Source organism: Gadus morhua, chromosome 3, assembly GCF_902167405.1.
Source record: "Gadus morhua chromosome 3, gadMor3.0, whole genome shotgun sequence".
NCBI classification, from domain to species: domain Eukaryota; kingdom Metazoa; phylum Chordata; class Actinopteri; order Gadiformes; family Gadidae; genus Gadus; species Gadus morhua.
In genome coordinates, this window is record NC_044050.1 from 28,497,247 (window position 1) to 28,514,746 (window position 17,500).

A 17,500-nucleotide genomic window follows, 5' to 3' on the forward strand; every position below is an offset into this window, starting at 1 on the left:
GTGAGGTGCCTTGCTCAAGGACACTCTTGGGGATCAAACTAGCAACCTTGTGGTTACCAGCCAACCCACTCTACCTCCTGAGCTCCTGCCGCCCCTAACCTAATGTGAACGTCCCTCCCTTGTCTCCCCCCCCCCCGTTCAGCTCTTCAACGGGACCATCGAGACGTCGGAGCCCGACAGTGAGCTGGAGCGCCGGCTGCAGACGCTGCTGGACCAGACGCTGCTGGCCTCCTACTCCAACGTGGCGCGGGGCCTCTTCGAGCGCCACAAGACCATCTACAGCTTCCTGCTGTGCCTGGAGATCATGAGGCAGCGGGGGGAGGTGTCCGAGGCCGAGTGGCAGCACTTCCTGCGCGGGGCGCCGGCCCTGGACGAGGTGAGGGCCGTCAGCTTTGCCGTTGTGAACTTTGCTGTTGTTCGCTTAACGTTTTTGTTGTTTTTCGCTCTGTATTTTACGTTTTGGTTGTTTTTTGCTCAGGCTTTTGCGTTTTGCTTGTTTTCGCTCGATACTTTCCGTCTCGGTTGTTTTCGCTCTATACATTCCGTCATTGTTGTTTTCACTCGATACTTTCCGTCTCGGTTGTTTTCGCTCTATACTTTCCGTCGTTGTTGTTTACGCTCGATACTTAACGTCTCGGTTGTTTTCACTCTATACTTTACGTCGTTGTTGTTTTCGCTCGGTGCTTTCCGTTGTGTTTGTTTTCGCTCAATCCTTCTTTTGGTTGTTTTCTTTCAAGTTATTTCAGTTTGGTCGTTCATACTTTCCTCTTTTTCTTTTACAATTTTGTTCTCTGTTAAAAAGCTGTTGTTTCTATTCCTGCTTAGACATTTTAAAATCGTTTTCACAGTGCATTGTGATCATTAAGAAGCTGGAAGAGGCTGAGACCACGGGGATGACTCCCTTCACTTTCCCATCTCCCCTCTGTTGATCTGTTCGTTATGTCAACAACGCCCCCACCCCCATTAGCCAACCCTTTAGTTCGGTTAATGTTGAATGTTTTGGATTATCAGAATTATTACAAATAACATTTTATTGTTATATGTTGACAGCACTTGTTTCTAGTAGTTATTATTTCTTCCATCTTGCGCTTCAGGGGTTGGCATCGTATTCACCTACTGTGTTCCGAGCCTTTGTCATGGATTAATGAACTCGATTCCTAATATTCAAATCATTCTACGTCCCATGCCTTGCCAGCCTGTTGATTCGGTTCTTGGAATGATTGCTTGAAAGCAAAGATGTGCTAGACCAGCCAAAAAAAACAGAAGTCTGTCTCTAGTTTGGCTGTTGAAAGCCAAACCCTGGGTGGGGAGGGATGTTTGAGTGCTCAGTGTGCTGAGCTGAGAACAGTCCTCATTTCAGGGCCGGCGGAGAACGTGATCACTGGAGCTCTGCTTTCCTTATTGATGTCATCCGGGCCTCTTTCACACAAAGCATGTCACGAGGTGTGATGGAGAACAACCACTCTGGTCTCGCTCTCTCTCGGTGTGACCCAGGTGTTCTTTAATGAGCAGGGAGGAACAGGCCCGTTTATTACCGCCGGTGGGCTGCACATTGTAGATAGCCAGAGGCATATTCAAATATGTTCTCCTCTACGGGAATATTCATCATGCTCCTTATTTATAGCCCCTCTATGACAATACCTAGTTCTGACCTTGTTCAGTAAGCACGTTTATTATAAGATGTATTTCGTAGTGGGTGAAGAACGTCCTACCCATAAAGATATCCAGATTTATTCCGGTGTAACTGAACCCTCTGTTTCTGCTCAAGTTGGAACACGATGAGTTTTTAAACCGTGTGTTTTGGGCTGAGAATCCTAGGAAGTACAAGGTTGGGGCGAGTGGCGTGTGGCTGAGGAGGTGGAGCGGGTTGGCTGGTAACCGGAAGGTTGCTAGTTCGATCCCCGGCTCCTCCTAGCTGAGTGTCGCGGTGTCCCTGAGCAAGACACCTCACAGCACTGCTGCCGACGAGCTGGCTGACGCCTTGCATGAATTTTTAAACTGTGTGTTTACGGCGGAGAGTACGTATATCATCCCCAGGTTCACAGCTCACGACAACTTTTTGATCTTTTAATCAGCTTGTACACCTTGTTCTATAAGGACCTTATAATGAGTGATGTATATACTGCACGTTACATATACATTCACATTTAAGGCATTTAGCAGACGCTGTAATCCAAAGCAACCTACATTTGTCATTACAAAGATAACAATATATCGCTGTCGGTACGACCAAGTGCCAAGCATAAGTGTCCGAGAAGCATCTCAGACGGACCTCCAAACATCCACGCACCACGGCGTGGGCGTTTTCTGTCCCTCCTTCATAGTTCCTTGCTCATGGCGTCAAAGTGCCTCCGAAAAGGATCTTTGACGTCATGAAAAGAACAGGACTTGAGTTCAGAGGAGAGCGCGTTCACACACTATCTGGGGGAGACTGGCAAAAACATCGGATTGACACCGGCTTTCTCTAAATGACGGTATTATCTTAATAACTGAGAGAAAACAGCATGGAGTGCTATGTTCAAGATCATCGACGGCACACTAACACATTTAAAACAAAAACAAGGTTAAACACTGAGGTATATACCCTTTTTATATTGGTCTATAAACTATTACTGAGGCTGGGTTCACTGTCACTGTGTGGAGGTCATGTCGGGTCCTCAATCAGTCCTGAATGCTGTTGTTGTTTTGGTTTGGTTAGCGTTTCGGGTCGACCGGGGGTCTCTGCTTAGCTCTGCCTTTTAAGGGTAATGAAACTAAACGTCCTCTGCTGCTGTGTTCGTGGCTGGGAGTCCCTGTGATGGGGAGAGGTGGACCATACACAGATACTGCACCATGAAGGTCAACGGATCAGCGCCTGTAAAATATGAAAGCTTTTCAAGCGGAAAGCCTCCGGTTTGAACATAATTGATCTCACAGGCTATGCAGATCTGTTTCAGCAGAACATTTAAAACTTCATTAGATATGTCAAGTACGTTTTATTTGAATAGCCCTTAATCACAGTTACAGTTTCAAAGGGCTTTAAAGGCGAAATATCATGACACTCCCTAGCCCTAAAGGGCAAGGGAAAGCTTAATGATCTTGATCATCTTCAAAAACGTTTAATCCTAATTATCAAGGAAGAAACTCTGAGAATTAAGTGGAGGATTAGGTTCCAGGGTTAGGCTAATACTATAGTTAGGATTTGAACAGTAAACGCAAGAGATGTTAATGTTTTGGTATAAATCTACTCAGTCATATAATATGTGACGGTATGAGCACGTTTTGTCTTCTCAGCCAGCAACAACCTGACCTCGCTTACCTTTTCCCCCCACTAACTCGCACTATGCCCTGCATTTTTATTTATGAGCACCCTCCCAGCCAGCAATAGCCCGAGAGAATCTCTCCCCCCACACACACACACCACACACACACACACACAAGTCGAAATTCACACACACACACTGACACACGCACACACACACACACACTCATGCAGACACACACACACAGACACAGAGACACACATACACACACAGACACAGAGACACAGACACACACATACACACACACAGACAGACACGCACATACACAAACACACACACACACACACTCACACAAAGACACACAAACACAAGCGTACACACACACACACACACACATGCACACCCACACACACACACAAACTGACACAGACACACACACAGACACACCGGACCTCGCCCTGTGAATGTCAGCAGGCCCGTCCATCATCAGTCCGTCTCTTTGTCTCCAGGGGTGCGCGGCCCGGCCTGACGCCCCGTGGCTCAGTGACCTCCAGTGGCAGACGTGCTGCGGGCTAGAGAGCACGCTGCCCTGCTTCAAGGGCCTCGGCCGCAGCCTCACCAGCTCCAACATCTGCATCACGCTGGGTAACGCACGCACACACTCACACACACGTGCACCAACTCGCATCTGCATCACGCTGGGTAGCGTACACACACACTCACACACACATGCACCAACTCGCATCTGTGTCACACTAGGTAACGCACGCACACACACAGATGCACCGACTCGCATGCATGTATGCATGCACGCGCATGCATTCTCGCACACACACACACACACATACAAATACACACACACACACACACACACACACACTCAGGCACTCACACACGCACACACTCATGCACACATGCACGTGAATGCACTCACACACGTGCACACACACATAGACACACAAACACAACCCATACAAATAAACACACACTCACACAGACACACACACGCACATGCACGCACTCCGGACTCACACACGTGCACGCATACATAGACACACACATGTGCGGGCCCTCACAGCCAGTGGCTGTAGAACACCAAAGCTCCGACAGCCGAATCAAAGCCGTGCTTAGTATGGGAGGTGAGGGGCCCTCCGGCGGTCCGCGGCCCAGTCCATCACTGTCCAGGGCTCCGGTGTAATGGTGACGCAGATTTGTAGTCATCTGTCATCACAATGGGGGAAAAAGTGGTTCTTTGAGAAGCGGAGCTGTGTGTGTGTGTCCGGCTGTGAAGGCCGTATGCAGGCATCCATCAACCCCGAGAGCTGGGAGGGCTACGACTCACTGGAGGAGGGGGGGCCGAGCCAGCGGAGCCACTGGAACGAGAAGCTGGGCGACTTTCAGAAACTGCTGCTCATCAAGAGCTTCATGGAGGAGAAGGTACAAGGAGGACTCTCTGCTGCTGTGTGTTTGTTTTTTGCACACAGTTGTCTCTTGTGGTTGTGTTATTAGGAGAAACGTGGAAACAATGACATTTTGTCTTTGTGTTTAGTCATTGTTTAGTCCGTTTTTATTTATTGTCCTTATAATATTGATGATGACGATGAGGAAAAGGATGATGAGGATGAATGTTGATGATGAGGATGCTGATCATGAAGGTGATGATGAGGCAGAAGATGATGATTATGATAAGGAGAAGGAGGAGAAGGATGAAAATAATGATGATGATGAGAATGATGATGAGGATAATTATGATGATGATGATGATGACGATGATGCTGATGATGACGATGATGGAGAAGATTACGATGATGAAGATGATTATTATGATGAAAATGATGATACGATGATAATTTTGATAATTATGATGAAGACAGACGCTGATGATATAAACCGACCCCCTCCCCGTCCCCCAGGTGGTGTTCGCCGTCACCCAGTTTGTGATCGTGAGCCTGGGGCAGCCGTTTGTGGAGAACCCGCCGGTGGACCTGGCCACGCTGTACGGCGACATGACGCCCGCCACCCCGCTGGTCTTCATCCTCAGCACGGGCTCCGACCCCATGGGGGCCTTCCAGCGCTTCGCCAAGGAGAGGGACCGCCTGGACAGGTGAGCGGCGAGGACGAGCGAGCCAGGAGTAGGAAACATTCGGAAGAGGGGGAACTAGGAACATTAGAACTAAGCCTATGAATAGATGGTAAATGGTAAATGGACTGCAATTATACCACGCTTTTCTAACCAGTGGCCACTCAAAGCACTTAAAAAAATTACCTCACATTCACCCATTCATACACACATTCAAGGAAGGAGCGGTTTACCTCCTGAGCCCCATGCCGCCCTATAGCGTGCCGGGTGGTCTGAAGGGGAGATGAAGGGCATTATCCAGAGTTAATTGAGGGCGGGGGGGATTGGGGGTTGGGGGAGAAACCAGATAGAGAAAAAGGGGATTATTTCATGAGAAGCAGTCCGCTGTCTGTACCGTAATGAAAGCTGTCTTTCTATGACGTGTCCTCCAAGTCGGGCTGACTTATTTGAGTCATTAAGCTCGTTGCCACGGCAGCAATACCGATTGTCCTATTCGTCATAGCAACGAGCCGGCGTCCCTTCCTCTTTGGAAGCTTGTAACCTTGTCCGGTTTTGACTTATTTTGTGATTCCTTTTATACTGTCGGAGTTTCCGTCAAAGATCAGAAGGAGAAACAGTGTGACATATAAAAAGTAGTAGTACTCGTAAGCCCACTGTGAAAGAACCACGCGCTAAAGCCAAAATCACACCACCAACGTAGACATTAAACCCACTTCCAGTCCAGCTCCAGTGTGTCTGCTGTCAGATGAAACATCAGGGCAAATACAGGTAGACCATCTGGTGCTTGGAGCGGGGGACTTGGAACCCAACATGCTCTTCCTCCCTGGCAGGGTGAAGTCCATCTCACTGGGCCAGGGCCAGGGCCCGATCGCCGAGAGGCTCATCCGGGAGGCCCTGGAGAGCGGCGAGTGGATCTTCCTCCAGAACTGTCACCTGGCCGTCTCCTGGATGCTGGCCATGGAAGAGCTCATTAAAACTTTCACGGAGCCCGGTGGGTCGTCACACACTAACGCCAACCGGAGACAGGCTGTGCATGTACATACATGTATGTACACACACATAGTAAGAACGCCCGGCCACTCACTGTTTGCTGTGAATGCGGTATAAGTGTATGTGCATGTATACACTGGCCTCGTTTACACACGCATTTTAAATCTCTCTTTAAATCACATTTTGAAAAGGGTTGCGTCACTGCAATGCAAAGGGACTTTCCCTCTGAACAGGAGGGAATGTCTTCCCGAGATACTGTATGTTGGCAACAGTTGTCCAAACCACCTCAGAGGAGAGCTAGTTTCTCGTCCAAACCGTAACCCTCGTGGAATCGTGTCAAGTCACGCACTTCGCTTGACTTACCAATTCCCTCCCCCTTACAGCGAGGGGAAGGTAAATGGTTATTTATCTGAAATATATCCGCGCTGTGCCTACTTTTTTTACGACTCTACGAGTCCTAGACCTTGCGTTTATATTATCAAACATGATTCGCTGAATTATCCAAAGCCATGTCAACTGAAACACCACCGTCCCTACCTCTCCCCCTAGTCTCAAAGATCGTAAAATCAATGGATGTGGTCCAAACTTTTTACGTATGTGTACAAATCAAGCGCTGATTCTCTCATAAACCGGCCCTCCGTGATGACAGGCTGAGGCGATCGTCAGCACTTTGTGTACACAGAGTTCTTTCATCCAGATGCAATCCAAATTCTGAAACGCTTGTAGAAGCTTGATGTGCCTCTGTTGTGAACAGGCTGTACAGCAACCCCCTGTAGATGGGGATGTATCGCCATTCGAATGGCGTGTAAAGTGTTGAGATAAACGATATAAAGTTGTGTGGTTGTTATAACGTTGTTCTCCCCTCCCCCGTCCAGACACCTCCATCCATCAGAACTTCCGTCTGTTCCTCAGCTCCATGCCCAGCAAAGTGTTCCCCATTACCGTGCTGCAGAACTCTGTCAAAGTAGGAGCTCACACACACACACACACACCCACACACACACCCACACACACGGAAACAATCACACACACCCAAACAATCTCACACACGTGTTTTTCTCATTCATCATGTCAAGTGTTAATTCGTCCTCGCCAGCGCACAGGTCTGCATTTCCCCCCCCGCTAAGTGTTCGGCAGTCAAACACGATGGCTGACGGACGCGCTCGCAGTCATCGTTCTTCATTAAGAAGGACAGCAGCGCTCGCTCGCTCATCCCCTGAAGATCGTACACACAGAAACACGCCAACGCCCGGGCCAAACTCTTTCTCAGGGATTTGGAAAAGCCAAGCAGGCTATCGAACTAACATCTGTCTGAATCATGGATGCATCCCTTTCCCTTCGGCGGTGTGTTTCAAAGCCCAATGGCTTTAGAAAGTGCCATTAGTCTCAGAACAACAGTGCCTGGGAACATTGTCATTCAAGGTGCGTTCCGGGCGTGGCTCCTCGTGATGCCGATAATGCTGAGTCACAAGGAAGAGGGGAGCTCGGTAATGGAGGGCTAAGCAGCACGTCTAAATGGATCTGGTTTACATCGCCCTCCCTTGGAGCCTTTAATGATGGATGGTTCCCATTTGTAATTGTACGTCAGACAGCACAATGTTTCGGCTAGAATATGCATCAAGGCGGCTTTATTTAGCTGCGTTCCCCCGGGGAGACACTTGGAAAAGAATATGCAAGTAGCAGCCCTTAAACTGAGGAATATATCAGGGGATTGAGTTATAACGTTGTGTCTTGATCATAAGAGACGTACGCAAGTGAGCATGCACATGGCTCTGGGAAGTAACACCCTGCATCCAGTGGAAATCCTCGATGCCTCAATCACAGGTACGGACTCAAAGGGCCTTACAGGGCCAAATTACACCCAAAGCCCTCTAAAGGGCTTTAGGTGTCTGAGAAGAAAAGTCTGAGAAGTCTTCGCCTTGATCTTCCCTTTTGATATTTTTTTCTGCTGCACTATTTTCTGTTGACACTGTTCTCATAAGTTCATAATTGACACCCAATGTACTGTCAGGTCGTTGGGACACGTGTTTCACTGACTTGACAACAAATATCAAAAACGAAACATAAATCTATGAGTCTCTGAAGTGCAGTGGTAGTTGCTCCACATCGGTTGTCGTCCGGGGGTTGTGGTTGTGCGTTGCTTTACCTCGACCACTTTTGAGCGTTTCTCGTCACCGATTGACGTCCGTTGTGCTGCGGTTGCCAGGTGACCAACGAGCCGCCCAAAGGCCTGCGGGCCAACGTGCGGCGGGCCTTCAACGAGATCTCCGGAAGCTACTTCGAGGAGCACGTCCTGGGGCGCCCCTGGAGGAAGATCGTGTTCGGAGTCTGCTTCTTCCACGCCATCATACAGGTATCTGTAGGGTTGTGTTGGGCTGGCTGGTAATAGGGTCATTAGAGATGTGCCCATACCGTTTTTACAGATACCGATTCAGATTCCTGAACTTGAGTATCAGACGATACAGAGTTTATACCAATACAGCATCGAACATTGAAACTACCAACGTGATGTTCTCTGCCTGAGTAGTAAAGGTCACGTTATGGTAACGGATCGGCACATAGACTTGTGTACTCGCCGATACCCGATACTTCATTTTAGGCAGTGTACAGAGTAATTAACGACACTAGCATCGGTATCGGAACAACTGCAGAACTTTGTAAACTCTCTAAATGTCAGGCAGGTAGATCTGGGTCCTTGTTGTCTCTGACTGTGTTTGTGTGTCTCAGGAGAGGAAGAAGTTCGGGCCTCTGGGCTGGAACATCGGCTACGAGTTCAGCGACAGCGACCGGGAGTGTGCCCTGCTCAACCTTCAGCTCTACTGCAAGGACACCACCATACCCTGGGACGCTCTCACCTACATCACCGGTAGGCGCCTGGTAGCTCCTACAGGCTGGCTAGCAGGTTGCCTAGCAGGTTGGCTAGCTGGCTGGCTAGCAGGTTGGCTAGCAGGCTAACAGGGTGACTGGCAGGCTGGCTGGCAGGCTAGCTGGCTGACTGGCTACCTGGCCGGTTGGCAGGCGGGATAGCAGGTCGTCTGGCTCGCACATAGGCTGAAGGGCTTGCTGTTTATCTAGTTAGCTGCTGAGCTAGCATGTAGGCTGGCTGGCTAGTAGACAGGCTGGCTGATTGCTAAGAGGCTTGCTGGCGTGCAGGCAGCCGGGGGCAGACATCCATCTGCATTATTCATCCACATGGCAGGAGTCATTGTGGGCGGCTGAGCTGAGACTGGCAGGTATTTAGCTGGACAGGAGCCAATACCTCCCCAGACACTATTGATTAGCATTGAGCCGGGGCACCTGTGCTTGCCCAGATTCATTCAAATTATTCGTCCTTTAAAGGTGTCATGTCTTAGTCACTAGAGATAGAGTTGGAGTTATTGAAAGGTTAAAAGCATGAGCCTCCTAATGCGTAGGTCCAGGCCTAGGGGATATGCATATCATTGTTCTATGCATATATATATATATATATATAACATTCATGTCCTTAGTGTAGCCCAGGACATATTTATTCACACTTTACTAGAGTATAGCGTGCTGTTTGGGGACAGAGTTCTGGCTCAAACCATGCATGGAATTGGCTCTCCTGTCAGAGTGATGGATCAGATAGATGTGCAGGAAGCCTCTGTCCACATCCTCCTCCTCAACAACACAGCACTTGCTTGTTCAACCTCCCTCTCTCTCTCTCGTTCTCTTTATTGTTTGCTCTTTCGCTCTCTCTCTCACTCTGTCTATCTGTCTGTCTCTCTCGCTCGCTCTCTCTCTCTCTCTCTGTCTCTCTCTCTCTCTCTCTCTCTCTCTCTCTCTCTCTCTCTCTCTCTCTCTCTCTCTCTCTCTCTCGCGCTCTCGCTCTCTCTCTCTCTCCCCTCTCTCTCTCCTCTGACCTTTCTCTATCTCATCTCTCCTCTGGCTCTGTTGTGCATCCTACTTTTTTATAACCTCTTGCCACTCTCTACTATCTGCCACTGTTTGTCATGCATCATCTGACAACCCGACACAGTAAATGTTGAAAGTTGTCACTTTTATGTGTCACTATATATTTTACTAGTTTTGCCGCAAGGGAAAGCATACTACCAGTGCTCTCATCAGGGCATCTGGCTCAGACGAAATGGTCTTCTTGTACATGAACAGAACCAGCTTCTTAACGATGAGCAGAAAGAGATGAGCAGCTTCCCTATCGGTCTTGGGTTATAGAGATGTGGTTTGATAACATGCTGATGCTTCCACTCTTCAGCCCTTAGATTGTGTATATCACAGCGCCCTCATATTTATCACCGAAAAGTTAAGGTACCCACTGTCGTGTCCGATACAACAACGTCGGGTGGTTCCCCTCATATCCATGGGTTATTGGACTGGCCATCTGGAACTCATCATACTCGCTCCAATGATTGGCTGACACTTCAAGGCCCCATGTTTGCAGGGAATTTATGACCCCGAAACACGGAACGCTGTAATATGAACTTTAAATGTCAATAGATTAGTATCTTTGGGTCAGTTTGAATTCCTTAAATCCATCCATTTCATCTCACTTTTCTTGTTGTTTTGCCTTGTGTTTTCTGAATTCATTGTATGCAGCATTTTATCTCCGTAAAGAATCATTGGAAATGAGAGCTCACGCTCAGTGATCTAATGAGATGAAAGAAAGAAAATTTGGCAGTGGACGAGGACTTCTGACTTCATGACGCTCTCTCTCTCTCTCTGTCTCTCTCTCTCTCTCTCCCTCTCTCTCTCTCTCTCTCTCTCTGTCTCTCTCTCTCTCTCTCCCTCTCTCTCTCTCTCTCTCTCTCTCCCTCTCTCTCTCTCTCTCTCTCTCTCTCTCTCTCTCTCTCTCTCTCTCTCTCTCTCTCTCTCTCTCTCTCTCTGTCTCTGTCTCTCTCTCTGTCTCTCTGTCTCTCTGTCTCTCTCTCTCTGTCTCTCTGTCTCTCTCTCTTTCTTGTGTCCCCTCTCATTATCTCTGTTCTCTACTCTCTCTGTTGTCCTATTTCGTTTGTTGATCTCTGTGGCTTTCCCTCCCCTCGAACTTCTCTCTTTTCTCATTAAACATTAACTGACTGCACACATAGATGAAATGCTCCTAAACATACAATCACAACACAGATGCTCAGCTGCTTGTGACTTCATCCCGTCTCTCCCCCTCTCCCTCCCTCCCCGCTCCCCCCTCCCCCCCCCCCCCCCCCCCTCCCTCCCCAGGTGAGATCACCTACGGGGGCCGGGTGACAGACGCCTGGGACCAGCGTTGCCTGCGGACCGTCCTGAAGGGCTTCTTCTCTCCGGGGACCCTGGAGCCCGGCTACGCCTACTCCCCCTCAGGTACCCCCCACCACCACCACCACCACCGATATGCCTCCTCCTGTCCGTGTGTGTGTGTGGTCGTCTCTGGTGGTGGAGGTATCATGCATCCACTTTCCACAGGTCTACCTGCAGGCAAGGAGCTCTTACATTTACATTCAGGGCCTTAGGCAGACGCCTCTCCAAAGCCACAGGGCGGCATTTGGCTCGGGAGGTAGAGCGGGTTGGCTGGTGTCCGGAAGGTCGCTAGTTTGATCCCCGGCTCCTCCTAGCTGTGAGTGTCGAGGTGTCCCTGAGCGAGACGCCTCACCCTGACTGCTCCTGACCAGCTGGCTGTCACCTGGCATGGTTGACTCCGCCGTCAGTGTGTGAATGTGTGCAACGGGTGAATGTTAGGCAATCATTTAAAAACGATTTGATTGGTTAGAAAAGCGCAGTATAACTACAGTCAATTTACCATTTATTTACAATTAGTCCATTTGTCAGAAGACAGACAAACAACAATATATCGCTGTCGGTACAGTAAGGATATCCATAGAACCAAGTGCCTTTTCCGCTTTGATGGGTCTGTGGGGGTTCATGCGTTTCAATGTTCTCTCCAACCCTCTGTCTGACTCTGATGAACCCTTTGTTACGTCAGGTGTCTACCTCGCCCCAGAAGAAGACCGGCTGGACGTGTACAAGAAGTACATCGAGGGTCTGCCCATCCTGGACGACCCCGAGGTCTTCGGCATGCACGAGAACGCCAACCTCGCCTTCCAGGTCCGTAAACGATACCGCTTACTGTGAATGGGTTAGGGTTAGGGGACACTCTGGGGTGATGAACCATCTAGAATGACCGAACACAATTCGGAGCACTTTAGAAACATTTAAGCACTAATGAAGCTTTAGTTAAAATTGAATTCCTTATTTATAAGGCAATGTTCATGTATGAGTATTAATTAGTAAGTATGTTAATAATTCTTAGGTTAGGTAGTTGGAATGCATTTGTCTTTTGAGTGAGCTGAACTAAAGTGAGCACTATCTATGCCTGGCTAAGCATTTATAAATAACTTAAAAAGGCTGTAAAAGCCTTGAGTGCCATTACAGCAGTACGAACTAATAAGTACTAATTAGTAGTAAGGTATATCTAGCTTTCATCTTAACACGTTGTAAATGGTTTGTAAATCGTCAACTTATGCTTCATAAAAAAAAAAATTCTCATTATCGTATCCAGAATTGATAACTGATTGTAACTAGTCTACTAATGAATATCAATTTAGGATCAATGTATTAGATCGTGTTTTCAAACTATTTTACTACTACTTTACTTATGCTTCAAAGTTACAATTATTCTAAATTCGCGAGCTAACTTTCTTATTCACAGCGGAATCGATAAAACCACAAGGTCACTCCTGGCCCTTCTAGCATTCAGGCAAATAAAAATGAGCGATATATCTGGAATTACTTTCTTATACTCTGGAGATGGAGAAGGCTTTTTGAGTTTGAGACTAAATGTACCATCGGGGCATTGGCAAAAGTTTCCTTTGAAGATAAAATACACATTCATTACGTGGCTAGGGGGGTTCACCAAGCGGACAATGACCGGACCTCACCCCCAAACTGAGACACAGTGCTCAGACCCTGAACATTATATTATATTATGATATAGTTATGCTCCATTCCGGCCACGAATGTACGTGAAACATGGAGTGTGAGCAATTCCTTTGCGTAAGATGCAGGACATATGTGATAAGCTCACTCCAGACTAACCTCCCCCATTACCCCCCGCACCCCTGTTACGCACTTATTATATGTTGGACGTCCTGGCACTTAATGTACAAACTTATTGTCGGTTGTACGTCCTGGCACTTAATGTACAAACTTATTGTCGGTTGTACGTCCTGGCACTTAATGTACAAACTTATTGTATGTTGAATGTACATCCTGGCACTTAAAAAGAGTACTTAGCATTGTGTAGCGTCTTGTCCTCCTGAGCTGCTGTCGCCCACTGGTCACCCTGTGTTGTGGGTGTGGTCATCCTGTGTTTTGGGTGTGGTCCTCCTGTGTTGTGGGTGTGGTCACTGTGTGTTGTGGGTGTGGTCACTCCTGTGTTGTGGGTGTGGTCACCCTGTGTTGTGGGTGTGGTCACCCTGTGCTGTGGGTGTGGTCACCCTGTGTTGTGGGTGTGGTCACCCTGTGCTGTGGGTGTGGTCACCCTGTGTTGTGGGTGTGGTCACCCTGTGCTGTGGGTGTGGTCACCCTGTGTTGTGGGTGTGGTCACTCCTGTGTTGTGGGTGTGGTCACCCTGTGTTGTGAGTGTGGTCATCCTGTGTTGTGGGTGTGGTCACTCCTGTGTTGTGGGTGTGGTCCTCGTGTGTTGTGGGTGTTGTCCTCCTGTGTTGTGGGTGTGGTCACCCTGTGTTGTGGGTGTGGTCATCCTGTTTTGTGGGTGTGGTCCTCAGCGGCTGGAGACCCTGACGCTGATCAGCACCATCCTGGAGGTGCAGCCGCGCTCCTCCGCCCTGGGCGGGGGCAAGAGCAACGACGAAATCATCCACGAGCTGGCCGACGCCATCTTGGCTAAGATACCCGGTACGCACACACACCGAAACACACACACCGAAGCACACACACGCATATACACAACACTTGAACACATACAAACCAAAACACAGACACACACACTCCCAAACAGACCACAACACAAACACATACACATCCAAACCAAGACGCACACAGACACACACCAAAACACCACGCAACACTTAACACGCATATACACGCACATTTGCTCATTCATGATTCATACCAAATGCATGTGCGTGTGTATGTGTGTGTGTAATTGTGTGTGCGTCTCTATGTTTGTGTGTGTATGTGTGTGTGTCTGTGTGTGTGTGTGTGTGTGTGTGTGTGTGTGTGTGTGTGTGTGTGTGTGTGCGTCTCTGTGTGTGTGTGTGTGTGTGTGTGTGTGTGCGCGTGCAGAGCGTCTGGATATGGACGAGGCTGAGGAGCAGCTCTTTGTCAGGGACGCCAGCGGCCGGCTGGACTCCCTGACCACGGTGCTGGGGCAGGAGGTGGACCGCTTCAACCACCTGCTCAGGGTGCTTAGGGTGGGTCACACACACACACACACACACACGCACGCACGCACGCACGCACGCACGCACGCACACACACACACACACACACACACACACACACACACACACACACACACACACCAACACACTGAAACACAGGTACACCCCAAAACACACACAAACATACACACGCATACACACACACACACACACACACACACACACACACACACAGAAACACTCAAACTCACGCACACACACAACCACACACACACACACACACACACACACACACACACACACACACAGGGCCCCCCGCGCCCCCTGGGTCCTTTAGCAGAGCCGTGTCCCCCGCCCCCAGACCTCTCTGAGCACGCTGCAGAAGGCCCTGGCCGGCCTGGTGGTGATGTCGGAGGAGATGGAGCGCATCTCCAGCAGCTTCCTCAACAACCAGGTGCCCTCCCACTGGGCCGGCGCCGCCTACCCCTCCCTGAAGCCGCTGGCCTCCTGGGTCCGCGACCTGGCCCTCCGCACCAGCTTCATCCAGGTAGGGGCGGCGCCCAGAGACACACACACAGTTAAACACACAGACACACACACCCATACAAGCAGACATTATAGTCCACACACAAACACATGCACATGACCATGGATGAGAGCACACACAGACTGGTGCAGTTATGCACACACACAGGCACACTTCCACCCACAGACCAAAAGCACACACACTAGACCACCTACACACACACACACACACACACACACACACACACACCCACACGCCCATGCCCTCACAGCAACGCACCACAGTGCAGACAGATCCACAAACATACCTATTCACCAAATTATAGTTCTGTTGGCTAGTGTGCGTCTCTAAACTCTGTTGGAGTGCAGAGGAGGGTCCCTGGTTCAGCGTGGTTTCTGGGATCCACAATGTGTTTGAGTCGGTGTGTAGAAGACACACAGCTCTCTCTCTCTCAGACTTCCCCGACTCCCACGCATCCATCCCTGGAGGAGAGTTTGACGGCCTCCTGGCTCTCTGCTAGTACAGCAGCAGTAATGGATGTTGTTCCTCCCAGAGAGAGTGTGTTTGTGCTGTGATCTCATTAGCCGTGTTGTACTGCTAACAAATGGGAGGTTTTCTGGCCCGTTCCCCGAGGCTCCAACTGCCAAACTCTGGTCTTTCTATTACTTGTATTACTGATCTCTCCGTGTCTCTCTCTCTCTCTTTCTCTCTCTCTCTCCTTTTATGTCCCCTTTCCCACTCATTCTCTGTTATTTGTCTGTTATCTCCCCGATCTGGTTTATACGTTTTTCCTTCTCCCTCAATCCTCTCATCTCTTCTTTCATCCTCTCTGTCTACATTCACTCCCCCCCCCCCCCCCCCCCCCGAGGACTTTAGAGGAAACACGGTATTGTACCATTATGGAGATGAACAAAATCCTAAACCTAATAATGAGTGTATGTCTCTCTCTCGCTCTCTCTCTCGCTCTCTCTCTCTCGCTCTCTCTCTCGCTCTCTCTCGCTCTCTCTATCGCTCTCTTTCTCTTTCTCTCTCTCTCTCTCTCTCTCTCTCTCTCTCTCTCTCTCTCTCTCTCTCTCTCTCTCTCTCTCTCTCTCTCTCTCTCTCTCTCTCTGTCTTTGTCTCTCTCTTTCAATTCAATTCAATTGAAAAAGTTTATTGTCATGACTATTGTGGTAAACAAACAGTGTTGCAACAATATATACAAACTATAACAATACAGCATAACATACAGGTGTCCATTTAGAAAAAATTGTAACATTTTGAAAATTAAATGAATGTAAAGAAAAGCTACATAAAACGCCTTCTCCCTAATAAAGAGTGTCTCTCTTTCTCTCTCTCTCTCTCTCTCTCTCTCTCTCTCTCTCTCTCTCTCTCTCTCTCTCTCTCTCTCCCTCTCTCTCTCTCTCTCTCTCTCTCTCTCTCTCTCTCTCTCTCTCTCTCTCTCTCTCTCTCTCTCTCTCTCTCTCTCTCTCTCTCTCTCTCTCTCTCTCCCCCTCTCTCTCCCTCTCCCTCTCTCTCTCCCTCTCTCTCTCTCTCTCTCTCTCTCTCTCTCTCTCTCTCTCTCTCTCTCTCTCTCTCTCTCTCTCTCTCTCTCTCTCTCTCTCTCCCTCTCTCTGCTTAATCAAACCCCAATGAGAGTCCTAACCCCTCCCCTTTCCTCTGCCTCTCCAGAGCTGGATCACACGCGGTCAGCCCAAATCGTTCTGGATTTCCGGGTTATTCTTCCCCCAGGGCTTCCTCACCGGTACGATCCTGTCGCCCCGGCAGCGGCCCGGGCTCTGTGACACGTGATTAGTGGCACTCAGAGGTTTGACCTTTAGAACGCTTGGCTCCTCTCTGCCCTCCTGGAGTCGTTACACCAGACCCGCCGTTCAGAGAGAGGGCTGGGATCGACCGCTTAAACTGGTTCACTGCGGAGAACCGCCTGCTCCAATATTCATCATCAATGGTCCCGACATGAACCGTATCTTTTATCGAATAAATTCTACACATTTTGTAATGCTCGATTGTCCCTTTAAGTATTTTGTGTGTCTTGTTTGCACGACCGTACGAAGACTTGGTCATCTGCTGTTGTTTAGGAGTACGATTCCTCGGATTCAGATTTAGATCCAGCTTATTTTGATCTTTCTGATTCAGAATATTCCAATTCAGATTCTTTATTTTCTTTTATTCTTTTGATTCTCAATGGGAATGTATTCTTAGAGGAGTCAAAGGAGTCGGAAGATTCAAACAGAGTCTCTGACTCCTCCGACTCCTCTGACTCCTCTAACCCTCTGACTCCTCTTCCTCCTCTTCCTCCTCTGCCTCTCTAACC

At 48.9% G+C, this 17,500-nt stretch overlaps 1 protein-coding gene across 1 annotated transcript in view; it reads left to right on the forward strand.

Annotated features, from left to right (window-relative positions):
* The window catches only part of dnah6 (dynein, axonemal, heavy chain 6), a gene marked incomplete at its 5' end in the record, with an annotated part of 80,450 nt that overhangs the window by 60,434 nt on the left and 2,516 nt on the right, over positions 1 to 17,500 (forward strand). Inside the window, 14 exons of the mRNA XM_030352483.1 lie at positions 143 to 376; positions 3,752 to 3,887; positions 4,534 to 4,679; positions 5,156 to 5,346; positions 6,153 to 6,313; positions 7,188 to 7,276; positions 8,519 to 8,665; positions 9,040 to 9,178; positions 11,500 to 11,619; positions 12,239 to 12,360; positions 14,043 to 14,172; positions 14,563 to 14,690; positions 15,022 to 15,207; positions 16,858 to 16,930. Coding sequence (XP_030208343.1) covers positions 143 to 376; positions 3,752 to 3,887; positions 4,534 to 4,679; positions 5,156 to 5,346; positions 6,153 to 6,313; positions 7,188 to 7,276; positions 8,519 to 8,665; positions 9,040 to 9,178; positions 11,500 to 11,619; positions 12,239 to 12,360; positions 14,043 to 14,172; positions 14,563 to 14,690; positions 15,022 to 15,207; positions 16,858 to 16,930 — 2,002 coding nt within the window. The remainder of the gene's footprint in view (positions 1 to 142; positions 377 to 3,751; positions 3,888 to 4,533; positions 4,680 to 5,155; positions 5,347 to 6,152; positions 6,314 to 7,187; positions 7,277 to 8,518; positions 8,666 to 9,039; positions 9,179 to 11,499; positions 11,620 to 12,238; positions 12,361 to 14,042; positions 14,173 to 14,562; positions 14,691 to 15,021; positions 15,208 to 16,857; positions 16,931 to 17,500) is intronic.